At 33.3% G+C, this 14497-nt stretch overlaps 1 protein-coding gene across 1 annotated transcript; it reads left to right on the top strand.

Annotated features, from left to right (window-relative positions):
* Nucleotides 1–836: 836 nt before the first annotated feature.
* Nucleotides 837–13766, top strand: LOC111057131 (follicle cell protein 3C-1). Its single transcript, XM_022344573.2, has 5 exons — nt 837–1205; nt 3092–3166; nt 7025–7313; nt 10704–10775; nt 13465–13766. The coding sequence occupies exons 2-5, from the start codon at nt 3111–3113 to the stop codon at nt 13573–13575; spliced, it is 528 nt and encodes a 175-aa protein (XP_022200265.2). The 5' UTR covers nt 837–1205; nt 3092–3110; the 3' UTR covers nt 13576–13766.
* The last annotated feature ends 731 nt before the right edge of the window (nt 13767–14497 follow it).

Genomic DNA, 14497 nt, shown 5'->3' with positions numbered 1-14497 from the left:
AGTCAATAATTCAATTTGAATCGAAAAATAATCACACATTCCACTTATTATAAAAAATAACTATTTTTAGTGTTTACAAATTTGTGTTTCTTGAATGGTTCCAAATTTTCTTAAATAACTCAATATTATTCGTTACAAGTGGCAATTGAGTGGAATATTTCTAATTATTAATTCAAGCCATCTAAATTTAAAATTTATAGTTTTAAAGTTTATTTGGACTAAAATTTTATAAAAATTATGTACACGTCAAATTCTAACCTCATCTTGGACTTTTTCACTTATAAATTTGGAAGAAAAATAGCACAAGGACTACCTTATTATTTCATCTTTCAATGTTATTATATTAGTGTCATTTGCATTGTAAATAAATAAATAAATAAATAATTATATCTATTTATAAGAACAATGATGTAACACAGAACCGGTTGCACAAAAGCCGGTTAAATTTTAACCGTGATTAATTCCACGAGAACCAATCAGAGAAGGCGTTTTTGAAAAGACGGCTCCTCTGATTGGTTCTCGTGAAATTATCCACGGTTAAAATTCAACCGGCTTTTGTGCAACCGGGACATAATCATAAAATGTTTGGAAATGGAGAAACGAGGCTTATAGCCCTTGTCATTCCATTCCCGAATTTTGATTTGAAATTAGCCCAAAAGAGGTTATGAATACAGATGGAGTTGAATAGAAAATGCATTTATTCAAATGCTAATTAATATATAATTATTATTTATTTGGGATTTTCGTTAAATAATAATTATAGGTTATGAATATTTGAAGAATAGAACGAAATTTCAATCAAAGAGTAGCTTCATTCATCAATAAAAATTTTTTCTGCTGATCCCATAATTTCTGCCAATGAAGGCCAGCTAATTTCTGCCTTATAAGTTGACCAAGGTCTATCAATTCAATACATTCACGTTTTAGTACAATTTCAAACAATGATTATTCTACAGAACTCTCAAGGCTGATTGTCAATGCGACACCTGTGTAGTTGATCATATTTCCGAAATATTTCGAAATAGAGAAATGAGTTCGCTGTTGGTCGAAAAATTTGTTTTGATTCGTCGACAGAAATGTGACCTAGTTTCACGAAAAGTTTGAGGACAAATTTGGAGTTCTATGTTAGTGTAGTTTGAAAGTGGTTGGTGAAAGATTCAGTTGGCTCTCAGCTTTGGACTTGGGACTTCAAGATCTTGAAGAAGGTGAGTGATTTATACAGTTTTTATCTCCGTATTGGGTTTTGGAAAAATTTATTGAATGATTCAGTACTTTATTTATGTAGATTACAATACTGGCTTATACACTTATATACAATTGCTTACAAAACAGCAAAATTATAGATGAATTTACATAATATAGACTAAGAAAATAATTATTGAACTGTATATGATATGAAAAAGCAGTTTGTAATATAATAACTATAGATAATAATCATATTGATATGCATCTATATAAATTGGCGGAGCTTTGGACATATCAATGTCCATTCTTTGGAAAGAATATTCAAAATATCCTTCCCACTAACTCTCTACCAAACATATTGAAAAGATATTCTCAACTGTAGGATGAAAATTTCAACGCAACTGGGAAGTTGAAGATTTCAATTTCAGCTGAGTATTTGAAGAATTTACAGACTGGAAGTTGAAAATTTTGAAATTTCATTCGGATCTCGATCGAATTATTGAGAATAAATTGATGAGAGATTCAGAAAATATTGATTTTATTTTCAATCTATTGAGAGTTCAATAAGTAGGCTAAGCATTGAATTGACTGTGTTTGAAAAAATTGACTTCTCTATCAATCTTATCAAATAAATTTGACCAAATTTCAATCTAATTAAAACGGTTTGAAATTTCATTCTGATCTCAAACGAATTATTGAGGATTAATAAGAGATTTGGAGAATAGTGCTTAATTGATTTTATTATCAATCTATAGAGAGTTCAATTAGTAGGCTAAGCATTGGATCGACTGTGTTTTAAATAATTCACTTCTCCATAAATCTCATCAAATAAATTTGACCAAATTCCAATCTTATTGAATCAGTCTATCAAACGACCCTTAACCCTAACGACAGATTCATTCCATTTAAGAAGGTGTTTACATCAATAATATTATCAATTCTTTATAATTTAAAAGTTTATTAGCCCTTATCAGTTCATTTGTTCATTAGTTCAATAAAGTTCATAAGTTCATTAGTTCGTTTGTACATTAGTTCAATAAGGTTGACTCATAAAAGTCCATCTGTTTATTAGTTAATTAGCTCAATAAAATTCATTAGTTTATTAGTTCATTAGTTTATTGGTTGATTTGTTCATTACTTCATTAGTTCGATAAAGTTCACCAGTCATTAGTTAATCAGTTCAATAATGTTCATCAGTTTATTAGTTCATTTGATCATTTGTTTAATAAGGTTACCTAGTTTATTAGTTGAATAAAGTTCATCAGTTTATTAGTTCATTTGATCATTTGTTTAATAAGGTTACCTAGTTTATTAGTTAAATAAAGTTCATCAGTTTATTAGTTCATTTGATCATTTGTTTTATAAGGTTACCTAGTTTATTAGTTAAATAAAGCTCATCAGTTTATTAGTTCATTTGATCATTTGTTTAATAAGGTTACCTAGTTTATTAGTTAAATAAAGTTCATCAGTTTATTAGTTCATTTGATCATTTGTTTTATAAGGTTACCTAGTTTATTAGTTAAATAAAGCTCATCAGTTTATTAATTCATTTGTTCATTAGTCCAATAAAGTTCATTAGTTTATTAGTACATCAGTTTATTAGTTCATCGGTTCAATAAAGTTCATGAAACTACATTTCCATGGATTATAAATCTTGTAAAATTAGTGTAAAAAGTTTCTGCTCATAATTTTCAATTTCAATTTTATTTATATTTATAATATTTAATACTCTTCACAAGAGTGGGACTATAGTTTTTCAGTTAATCGGATATTCTTTGCTCAAAACTGAGCTGATTCAATTCAAAAGAACAAGCATCCAAATCCATAAATCTGAAAAAAAAATTGTATCAGTATTTAATAAAAATACTCATGGAATGAATAATTCATGAAATTCACTTCTTTCCAGGTACAATCAGACTGTAACCATGACATCTTCACTGAAAATTGTCATCCTACTCCTCACCTTCTACATTCTGCCCAGGTAAGAAATCATTATTTGAGATTTATGAATTATCGGGGAATCATTCATCTACTTAATTCTTCCTCGAAGAAAAAAATCATGTTTTTGGACTCAGGGGACCTTGAACACTACCACCGTAAACAAAGCCATAGTGCATGACAGGCGGTTGATGGTAGCGTCAGCACAGGTAGGGCTCCTACACCAATAGAAACACTAGCTGATATAGATCAGCTGAAATCAACAAATTTTTATTGGTGTAGGAGCCCTACCTGTGCTGACGTCACCAGAATGCACTACGGCTTTGATTACGGAGGTAGTGCCTTGAAACGTATAGAAAACTTGTAATTAGGGTACCTTAATTTTTTTGGGTAAGCAATACCATAGAGAAACAATAACATAAATAGATATCCCATGGTATAGAGCGTTTATGTCGCAACTTTTACTGTTATCTCAAGCCGATAGTCCACGTAGTTCTTTCCCGTGAAGCTTTATGACGCTGGTAGTCTCTCATATTGTGCCGTTCATACACTCTTACCCGGTCAAAACAGTAAAATTCGACAATAATCTACAGTAATCGGCTTGAGATAACAGTAAAAGTTGCGACATAAACGCCCTATACCATGGGATATCTACTTATGCTATTGTTTCTCTATGGCAATACTTTCCTTACCTATTTTAATAGGGCAAGGAAAGTAGAAACTGTTGATAAGTGATTGAAGACTGCAGTAGCAAAGTAGCGAAACAAAATTCAAAAGATCTATAAAATAGTTTTGATTGATTGATTGATTGATTGAGTACTTTATTTATGTAGATTACAATATATACTGGCTTATACACTAATATACAATAGCTTACAATACAGCAAAATTATAGATGAATTTACATAATATAGACTAGGAAAATAACTATAGAACTGTATATGATATGAAAAAGCAATTTGTAATATAATAACTATAGATAATAATCATATTGTTATGCATCTACATAAATTGGCGGAGCTTTGATTGAGAGAGCTTTGGAGCTCCTTGATAGACTTTCAAATCGAATGAAGGATACAGGATTGATGGATCTGAGGTGTTTTAGAAACAGAACATTTTATACAGGAGGTTGATGTAATAATCAGTGCAAACGATGATTTTTCATCGAATTTATTAAAATATCCCTCGAATATCTCTAAATATTAGAACAAGGAAGGAGACACAATTAAAATTTTATAAAGTGATGGCGGTACCAACATTATTGTATGGAGCAGAAACTTGGGTTAACAAGAAGAAAACATTAAGCAGAGTTCAAGCTGCAGAGATGCGTTTTCTTCGAAGTGTGAAAGGTTGTACAAAGTTAGACAGATTCCACAATGATGACATTAGAAATGAGTTAGGAATATCATCATTAGCTGCACAACTTGAAATAAACAGATTGAACTGGAAAAACCATGTGGAACGAATGCTAGGATACTAGGATACCAAAGAGTGTTATGAAATATAGACCCTACGGTAGAAGGGATATTGGCAGACCTCTGAAAAGATGGTAAAGTAAATAGTTATATCCTTTGAAACCGGAACAGGTGTGTATGCCTAATCCTGGAAAGAAGAAGAAGAAGAAGATTAACTCTCCAATAATTTATCTCATTCACCTAAAATTTCCTCTTGAATCTCTCTGAATATTGTGTTTCTACAATTCATCTGATCTACCCCAAATTACCTCTCTTATTATTCACTCTCCAATCTATCTAGTTAACTAAAAATCATTTTCTCTATCACTCTAGAATTAACATCCTTCCTCAAATGTCCAGTCTCTTAGAAGAAAACAAGGAATTGACACTTGCTTTTGCAGATGACACCGCCTTAATATTTACTGGTAATTCATGGGAAGAGGTTAAAAGTAGGGCTGAATCTGGATTGAGAACTGTTAAAGCCTGGTTAGATGAGCATATTCTTACCCTCAACGCAAAGAAAAGTGTATTTTTAGCCTTTTCACCGAATGTTGTTGGTTTGCCGCTTGATCTCACTCATATTCATATTCATAGTCCTGATTGTAACCTTTCAGATTCATCAGATTGTAGTTGTCCAAAATTAGGTAGAGAAAAATTCTTCAAGTATCTGGGTGTCACTGTTGATCAACATCTTCGGTGGGATGTCCACATCAATGTCACTTGTAATAAGCTTAAACACTGGATCAACAAATTCTACACTATCAGTAAATTGAGTAACATAGCCGTTTCTAGTTTGGTTTATTGTGCTTACATCCAGTCTTTTCTTCAATATGGGATTATCGTTTGGGGCGCTGCCTACATGAATCACTTGAATAAGATAATTGTTATTCAGAAGACCTTATTAAAGGCAATTCTTGGAAAGCCCAGACGTTTCCCTAGTGACAATCTTTTCAGGGAACTGAATGTGCTGACTGTCAGGCAGCTTCACACGAAAAACTTGATAATCTACATGAATAAGCATAGTAATCTTTTCAATCTCCGTTTATCACCGTACATCTTCGTCCCTCATCCATCACTTTCGAATCTCATCATACAGTTTTATCCATTTGTAGAAGGCAGTTCAATTACATTGTCCATAAACTTGTAAACGTAATACCTGATCATTTTATCTCTAACAATTTGACCAGAAATCTTTCTAACGAAATAAGTCAATGGATCACATCGCATAACTCTACTGATTTGTTCGATTTCTTGTAACTTTTCACCTTTCAACTCTTTTTTTTCTCTTAAATAAGCTCATTATTTCTTGTTAATTGTCTGTATTCTCGAGATTTTTTATTATACAAATTTCATACTTATAATTTATATTTTTGTTTTATGCTTTCACTTTGGTTCTGTAGTTTTTTGTAACACTCGGCCCCTGCGCACAGGCTTTGCCTTTGCAGGGACCTTCCGTGTTTTTGTTAACCTGCTATTTTAAGTTATTTTGTTTTAGTTTTAAGTTATTTATTTCATAACTACTTTGTACAATAACTATGTTGTAAAAAGGATAAATAAATTGAATTGAATTGAATTGAATTATCTTTGGCAACCATGTTTCCCAGCCGAAGAGCACAGCAGTGGATGAGCGCCTCCATGACAATGCCAGACTTACCTCAAATTATCTATCAAGTCTCTTCAAATAGATATTGTCACTCCAATTAATCTAATCTACCTCAAATTGTCTCTCAATTGTAATATACTCTACGATTGATCGAATATACGTAAAAATATTTCTCAAATCTTTGCGAATATTCTCTCTCCAATTTTCCTACCACAAACTATCTCTCAAATCTCTCTGAATATTCACTCTCTAATTCATCAACCTAAAGTGAGGTCCACGTTATAATGACAGTGTTTGATTAGCAATGGTTTTGCTATCCTTGTCTATCATTCAAAAAAGCGGATAGCGCTATCTCTTTCTCGCTTTGTTCTGTTGCAAGATCGCCTTTTAACAATGTAGATTTGATAATTAATCCACAAAATATCCCATCTTAATAATAAAAATTCATCATGAAATTATTAAAATATTATTTCTCGCTCAATTAATTATAATTAATTATTTTAAACGAGAATGAATAGTTTATAACATCGATAAATCTGTATAATCTACCATATATAGAAGGCATTGATAAGACAGAGGATTGGCAACGTTGTTCTGCTACCTTTCTCCACTACCATTATAACGTGGACCTCACTATACCACTTCATTTGTATTATTATAGAGGTACGATAACATGATAAGATATCCCATGGTATAGGGCGTCTTTGTTTAGAATTTTCATTGCTTATTCAAGCCGATAGTCCAATTAGTTCTTGATCTATTAATACCTCAATTTGATCTATTAATCTACTTCAAATCTCCTCTTAAATCTTTCTAAAAGTAGCACAATTTCTATAATTTCCAGCCTCTCAGAAGAAACCAAGAAAGCGTCCACCGACAACCATGTTTCACAGCCGAAGAGCACAGCAGTGATCGCGTCCAAGACAGACCTAGCCACATCCAGCCCTAACGACATTCTGAAGACGTCATCCTCACCCATACCCTGCACATGTGGCGTGTTCATGTCGGGGCAATTCACACGGGGGTCACACAGTCAGCCCAAGGGCAACCCTGTACTCATGCATGAATACGAAGATGTCTTCCCGTGCACTGCCGTCGGAAATAAACAGTGTATCAACAAGTGTTTGGATGTGGTAAGTCAATTCATTATTAATTTGATGATTACTTATCCATCATCTTGCATCCTTATTGAACGAGCGTAGTGAAGTTCTTACTATAACTATAGTGAGGTCAATGGCAAATCAGCTCTAATGCATGAATAGAAATATATCTTTCCTTATTCTTCTATCTTTACATTTTCTTCTTCTCATCTTTTCTTCTCCTTTTTCTTCTTCTTCTCTTCTTCTTCTTCTTCTTCTTCTTCTTCCTCTTCTTCTCCTTCTCCAGTCTTCTTCTTCCTCTTCTTCTTCTTCTCTTCTTCTTCTTCTTCTTCTTCTTCTTCTTCTCTCTTCTTCCTCTTCTTCTTCCTCTTCTTCTTCTTCTTCTTCTTCTTCTTCTTCTTCTTCTTCTTCTTCTTCTTCTTCTTCTTCTTCTTCTTCTTCTTCTTCTTCTTCTTCTTCTTCTTCTTCTTCTTCTTCTCCTTCTTTCTTCTTTTTCTTCCTTTTCTCCTTCTTCCCGTTAAATACTTGCTATTCTGCTGTCACCGTAAACACAGTGGTTCACAACACACCTGTTTATGATGTTTCTAATGGATTATCTATATATATAAAAGCGAAATGGCACTCACTCACTCACTCACTCACTCACTCACTCGCATAACTAAAAATCTACCGGACCAAAAATGTTCTTATTTGGTAGGTATGTTCAGTTGGCCCTTTAGAGGCGCACTAAGAAATCTTTTGGCAATATTTCAACTCTAAGGGTTGTTTTTAAGGGTTTAAAGTTCGTCTTTTAGCATGTATATTCTTCTTCTCCCAATCTCTTAATTAGAATTGAAATTTCCATATCATATGTTACTATAGAACTATAATCTAGATAGAGTACCTCTTCGAAACAGTTGTTAACTGGCAACTAAATTAATAATTTTGTCAGGTTGGCAGTAAGTTGAGTTGATTTTGTTAGGTTGGCACCAAGTTGAAGATTTAAATGCATTTATCGCGGAAAAATTGATTGAGCACTGCTACTTAAATCCTGGGAATATTATATTACTAGCCGTCAGGCTCGCTTCGCTCGCCATATTTGTTTAGCCAGACGTTTAGTCTGGACCCCCGACTGGATTGTCCTAATATAATATGATAAAAATGAAAAAAATGCAGGCGAGCGAAGCGAGCCTGCTGATCTCATTCTTGGACGGATATGGCGAGCGAAGCGAGCCTGACGGCTAGTTCTCATATATAGGCACAACTGCATAAAGTGCTTTTATCATGCCACTAAGTTATAGAAAATGGTTAAAGTTTCATCCAATTACACAACAAATTCCGTTTTACACAGTTAATATTACTGGTCATTGAGTACAATACTATTTGCTCGAGTAAATTGTGTTACAGTATTTCAATGTACCTTATTCCAAAAAAATTGATAGAGCTCCTTTGATGTGTCATTAGAAGACTCTTCAAGCTGAAGTATTGAACATTAGGCAGCAGAATTGAGATTATGCACAGTGGAAGGAGCCATACGATTGGTAGTTGGCTAAAAGGTGAAAGCAGGCTGTGATTGGCCGAGACAAGACACGCCCATTGGGTGGGGAATAGCATTCAAACTACAGCTGAATGTCATCAATAAACAACATCAATAATTGATTTATCAATGTATAACTTAAACTTTGCAAGTTTATTTGATTGTTATATATCTTTATATAGTTATATCGTTATATAGTTATATAGTTATATCGTTATATAGTTATATCGTTATTATAGTTATATCGTTATATAGTTATATCGTTATATAGTTATATCGTTATATTTGATAGTTATAATAAATAACTCTTCAATTCTATACTCACTTATGTAGGCCTGTCGAAATATCATTTCTATGACTCAAATCATATTCCAAGACGGCAAGTGAAACGTTCCCATTTTGTATTCATCTGAAACTCAATTTCTCTCAATACATTGATAATGATAATTATCGGTGACCAGCAGGTAACCCGTGCTCCGCAAGGGTCTATTTTTGAACTTGACGAACTGAAAACTTGACCGAGTGGAAACTTGAAGAGTCTGAAATAGGCCTATAACCATCCTCAGTTAATTGAGAATCTATATGCAAAATTTCAAGTTAATCGGTTGAGTAGTTGAGACGTGATGATGCGTCAAACATAATTTTCCTATCCCTACGGCTATAAGCCGGTTCTTTCCTTTATTATAATATAGATTTACCTGATTGCTTGAAATATTCTGGATATTGCTCTTGATAGTTTTGTGAATACAGGTTTGCATAGAAATATTTTTTCCTCAACCTACTGTCAAAAGTACTTACTTTACTCCATGAAACATGATACTAAAGTATCACTTTTTCGCTCTCGGTACTAAAAAACAGAAAAACTCCCTAGGGAGTAAAAGTGACTCCATTTAAATAACATGGGAAGCCTCTCTATTTTAAAAACGTACATTTGGAATAGGTCAGAAGGTCTAAACTCAGATGAGGAAGCATAATAGAGTAGTCATTAAACCAACTAAATTCAATACCTCAACAAGACATTTGATCGATATATAACATTTATGTTTGTATGCTGAAATTATTATTTCTCCCTCAGGAAAATTGTTGCCCTCGGCTTCGCCTCGGGCTTCAAACTTTTCCCTCAGGGAGAAAAACAGCACTTTTCACTCTAGATATACAAATAACTATTATAACTGAGTATAATATGATGGAAATTATATTATCATTTGATTATATTATATTAATTATGCTGTAAATTACTAACATTGAGTAGGTTTTGCTTTTGTATTCAATTTTTTCAAATAAGTGCAATATTTCTTAAGTTTCAATTTATTGTGATTCATTCAGAGTATGACATCAACCTTCGAAATTCAAAATTTTCAAATCATTATTCCTGGACCGAGAATCAAGTGACGAAGCAGTAATAGAGTAGTCATTAAACCAACTAAATTCAATACCTCAACCAGACATTTGATCGATATATAAAATTTATGTTTGTATGCTGAAATTATTATTTCTCCCTCAGGAAAATTGTTTACATAACACATAGCAGTGTGTGTTTACATAACCTTAACTTTTGGACAACATAACATTCTATCGAAATTTTTGGAGAGAAATAGTACAGGTTCAGAACAGTTTTTTTCCCAAAATGTCATAATTGTATCATGATTCTAGTGTTTTATACAATAAATGAATAAATGATGAGCTATAAATGAGTAAAATTACTCAATGAACCGATATTATTTGTTGTGACGAGGAGTTATGCACAAAATATAAGGCACCAGTCAAATCATGTAGCTACTATGTGACTCCATGTATCTGATTGATATGTGGTTATGTTTGACTAGTATTTAATGACGGATAATTGAATATTTGTGGATATATTTTGTGGTGACGTCATAAATCAACGTGAAATCTTTGTCTTTCAGCTGGCCAAGCATCTCCACAACAGCCCTGCTATTATCTGTGGAGCTATGGACAGAGATTGCTACAAGGAAAGGGTAAGAATTCAAATATCTTCAAATATTCAACTCCAATTGACTGTACTATACATCTAATTATTATTAAACAAAAATCCCAATTAAATGCTGTAAATCACCCCGAAGACTTCTGCTACTGCAAATGAAACTTCCAATTTATTCCCATCTGTACTATAGATCTAATCAAACATGAAAAAATCTGGTGTGGCGCACTCACTAAACTTTCCCTTGCCGTTATGAAAATTGATCACCTGACGCTAGTGTTCCCGCGCATCTCAATTCAAAGATTTGAGCCAGATGGTGACAGGGCAATAACGCTGGAGACACACATGAGGTCAGCTATCTCTTCATAGTGAATGATTCAATAGATTCAACAATAATTTGCAACTGAATAATCACATTTTCACGAATTTAAAGCTTATTTTCAATTTTAGGTGAAAATGTTACTGAACATAAACTGTAGAGATTTACATGGTGAATATTTTCCACTTGAATTTTTCAGTTTAAATTGTATCTGAAGACTGATAATTGGGAATCGAAAATCAAACTTTGCATAGATGGGGCGGTGCTCCTGAAATTTTTACAGATATGGGACTTGTGGCAGTCGATAAAGTTTATCAATGACTCTTCTAGGTATGAACTTGATCAAAATCGTTGGAGCCGTTTTCGAGAAAATCGCGAAAAACCCACTTTTTGACAACATTTTCGCCATTTTAGCCGCCATCTTGAATTCCATTTGATCGAAATTGTTCGTGTCGGATTCTTATAGTGTAAGGACCTTAAGTTCCTAATTTCAAGTCATCCCGTTGATTGGGAGATGAGATATCGTGTACACAGACGCACATACACTCATACACACACAACACACACACACACACACACACACACACACACACACACACACACACCACACACACACACACACACACACCACACACACACACACACATACAGACCAATACCCGAAAACCACTTTTTTTGACTCAGGGGACCTTGAAACGTATAGAAATTTAGAAATTGGAGTACCTTAATTTTTTTCGGAAAGCAATACTTTCCTTACCTATGGTAATAGGGCAAGGAAAGTAAAAATTCTTCCATTAACAAATGAGGAATAACTCCAATCCATTGAAGATCCAATCAAAGATATGAAGGAACTCTCTCATTTCAAGAAGAGCTTCAAATTTCCCTTTAATTTTCCTCTTTCCAAGAGTGAAAATTAATGAATTCAATTCAATCCCACTTAGAGCCAAAAAGTTTTTGAACAGGTCGCTCCCGTGTTATCATATGGGCACGTTAAGTTGTCGGTCCCGGCTGAAGTATGACAGTCGTAAGGCCAATTGACGGCTCAAATGATATATTCAGGCGAGGTGGAACTTCCGTCAGGGACTCCCCACCAATAAAAGCCATACGAATATTATTATTATTATTAATGAATTCAGGAGAGAACTGCTCACACTTGTACCTGAATCAGAAATAACTAGTATAATCTTTATTGATGATTCTATACTGATTCATACAAAAAGTGCATCATCAGAAATGATAGGGAGAGGAAAAATAAGGTGACCTTGTGCTATTCCTCTCCCAAATTCAGATACGTTTACACATATTCCAAAATAGGTTAAGTTTTGAAGCTCCAATTCGTATAAAATATATTGAACTTGGAAGGCGAACTTTTCAAATTAGATTCGAGTTCAAACTCAACTAACTTGAGCTATATCTATCTGTTGTTCTTTGAAATCATATATCCCTCTTTATTTGACTAGCCTTCTTTTTATCACAAAGATAAGTGATCATTTTTTGAAATCTTGAATGAATCATTAAATTCTTAAAATAATTTACCCACAGAAACCCCATTCTAAATAATATCAGTCCTATCTGTTCTAACTAATTCTGAAGTGTCTTAATGATTATCTGCTTTAAACTACATAGGCTATAATCATGGAGAAACAATAGCATAAGTAGATATCTCGTGGTATAGGGTGTTTATGTCGCAACTTTTACTGTTATCTCAAGCCAATAGTAGGCCTACACATAGTTCTTTCCCGTGTAGCTGTGTGACGCTGGTAGTCTCTCATATTGTGCCGTTCATACACTGGGAAACCTTTCTATGCTATATTTTCTCTATGATATAATACATTATAGCGTAGAGAAACAATAGCATAAGTAGATATCTCGTGGTATAGGGTGTTTATGTCGCAACTTTTACTGTTATCTCAGGCTGATTACTGTCGATTATTACTGTTTTGTTGGGGTGATAGTGTATGAACGGCACAATCTGAGAGACTACCAGCGTCACACAGCTTTACGGGAAAGAACTATGTGTAATATTGGCTTGAGATAACAGTAAAAGTTGCGACATAAACACCCTATACCACGGGATATCTACTTATGCTATTGTTTCTCTATGCTACGATGTATTATATCATAGAGAAAAGATAGCATAGAAAGATATCCCATGATATAAATCGTTTATGTTTCAAATTTCAAGCCGACAACTATCGACTACTGTCTATGAACGGCACAGTATGAGAGACAAAGCTTCAGCAAAAACAACTACTAGGACTATCAGCTTGACAGTTAATAGTGTAATTTGAAACATAAACGCCCTATACCATGAGATATCTTCTTATGCTATATTTACTCTATGATTATAGTCCTTAACTCCAACTAATACTTCGAACTGAGTCACAGTTTTGTTGTTTCATTTCAGGCCTACCTCTGGATCCAGAACTGCAACAAGAATTGGATAAACTCAAACCTATCAGCTGGAAGGGAATACTGCTGCAAGAATGGATCACCCTACAAATGTCCCTTAGCCTAAATACAGCATGAATTTGATCAGGATAACGAACTTTCAATTTAAATTCAGCACGAATTGAGCGTTAAAATGGATAAAAATGATTGATTTAGTTTTAAGTGGTTTCTAGATATGTGTTTTTGATAAACGAGTTTTTGTACTTATTTTTGTATTGTGAGTTTTTGTAGAAAAATAAATTCTTGAGAAGAATTGAATTGGATTGAAATTATCTTCATTCTTTCTTCTTAGAAAGTACAAACAATATAAAATATACATAGGCTATACAAAACTTGAAGAAGGTTCCTTAAATAGGGAAGCCTGTGTGCGAGGAACGAGAAAGGATATTCAAGTTTTCGGTATCATATTGTTTTATTATATTCTGTCATCTTTTGAATAAGAGATTGATTTTTTTTTAATTTCCTGTATAGTATTTTAAAATAGAATTACTTTTTCATTTGATTTCATGGCAAAGTTTGTATTGTAATGTCTTAGAGTAAAGACATCACAAGAAGCTATCCCATGGTATAGGTATTTTATGATCTAAATTTCAGACTGATTTTCTGTTAACTGTGACCGATTACTGTCGACTATTGTCTATTATTAGTGTGTTGTTGGGAGTGTAAGAGTGTAAGAACGGCACAGTATGTTAGACTACCAGCGTCACAAAGCTTCATCAAAAACAACTACAAGGACTATCGGCTTGACTTGACTGTGGAAATTTGAAACATAAACGATCTATATCATGCAATATCTTCTTATGCTATCATTTCTCTATGGTACCATAAATATGATACAGTATCATCTGAACTTGATACACAACACCATAATTTGATACAAAACTTCCAAAATTTGAATGAATTCTACAAACCATGGGATGTCTTCTTATGCTATCTTTTCTCTATGATAAAACAATAAATGATACAGTATCACTACAACAGTATCACAT

This window comes from Nilaparvata lugens, chromosome 13 (genome assembly GCF_014356525.2).
Source record: "Nilaparvata lugens isolate BPH chromosome 13, ASM1435652v1, whole genome shotgun sequence".
Classification (NCBI taxonomy): Eukaryota; Metazoa; Arthropoda; class Insecta; order Hemiptera; family Delphacidae; genus Nilaparvata; species Nilaparvata lugens.
Note: the sequence above shows the minus strand (reverse complement) of the source record. Positions and strands in the feature narration are given on the sequence as shown.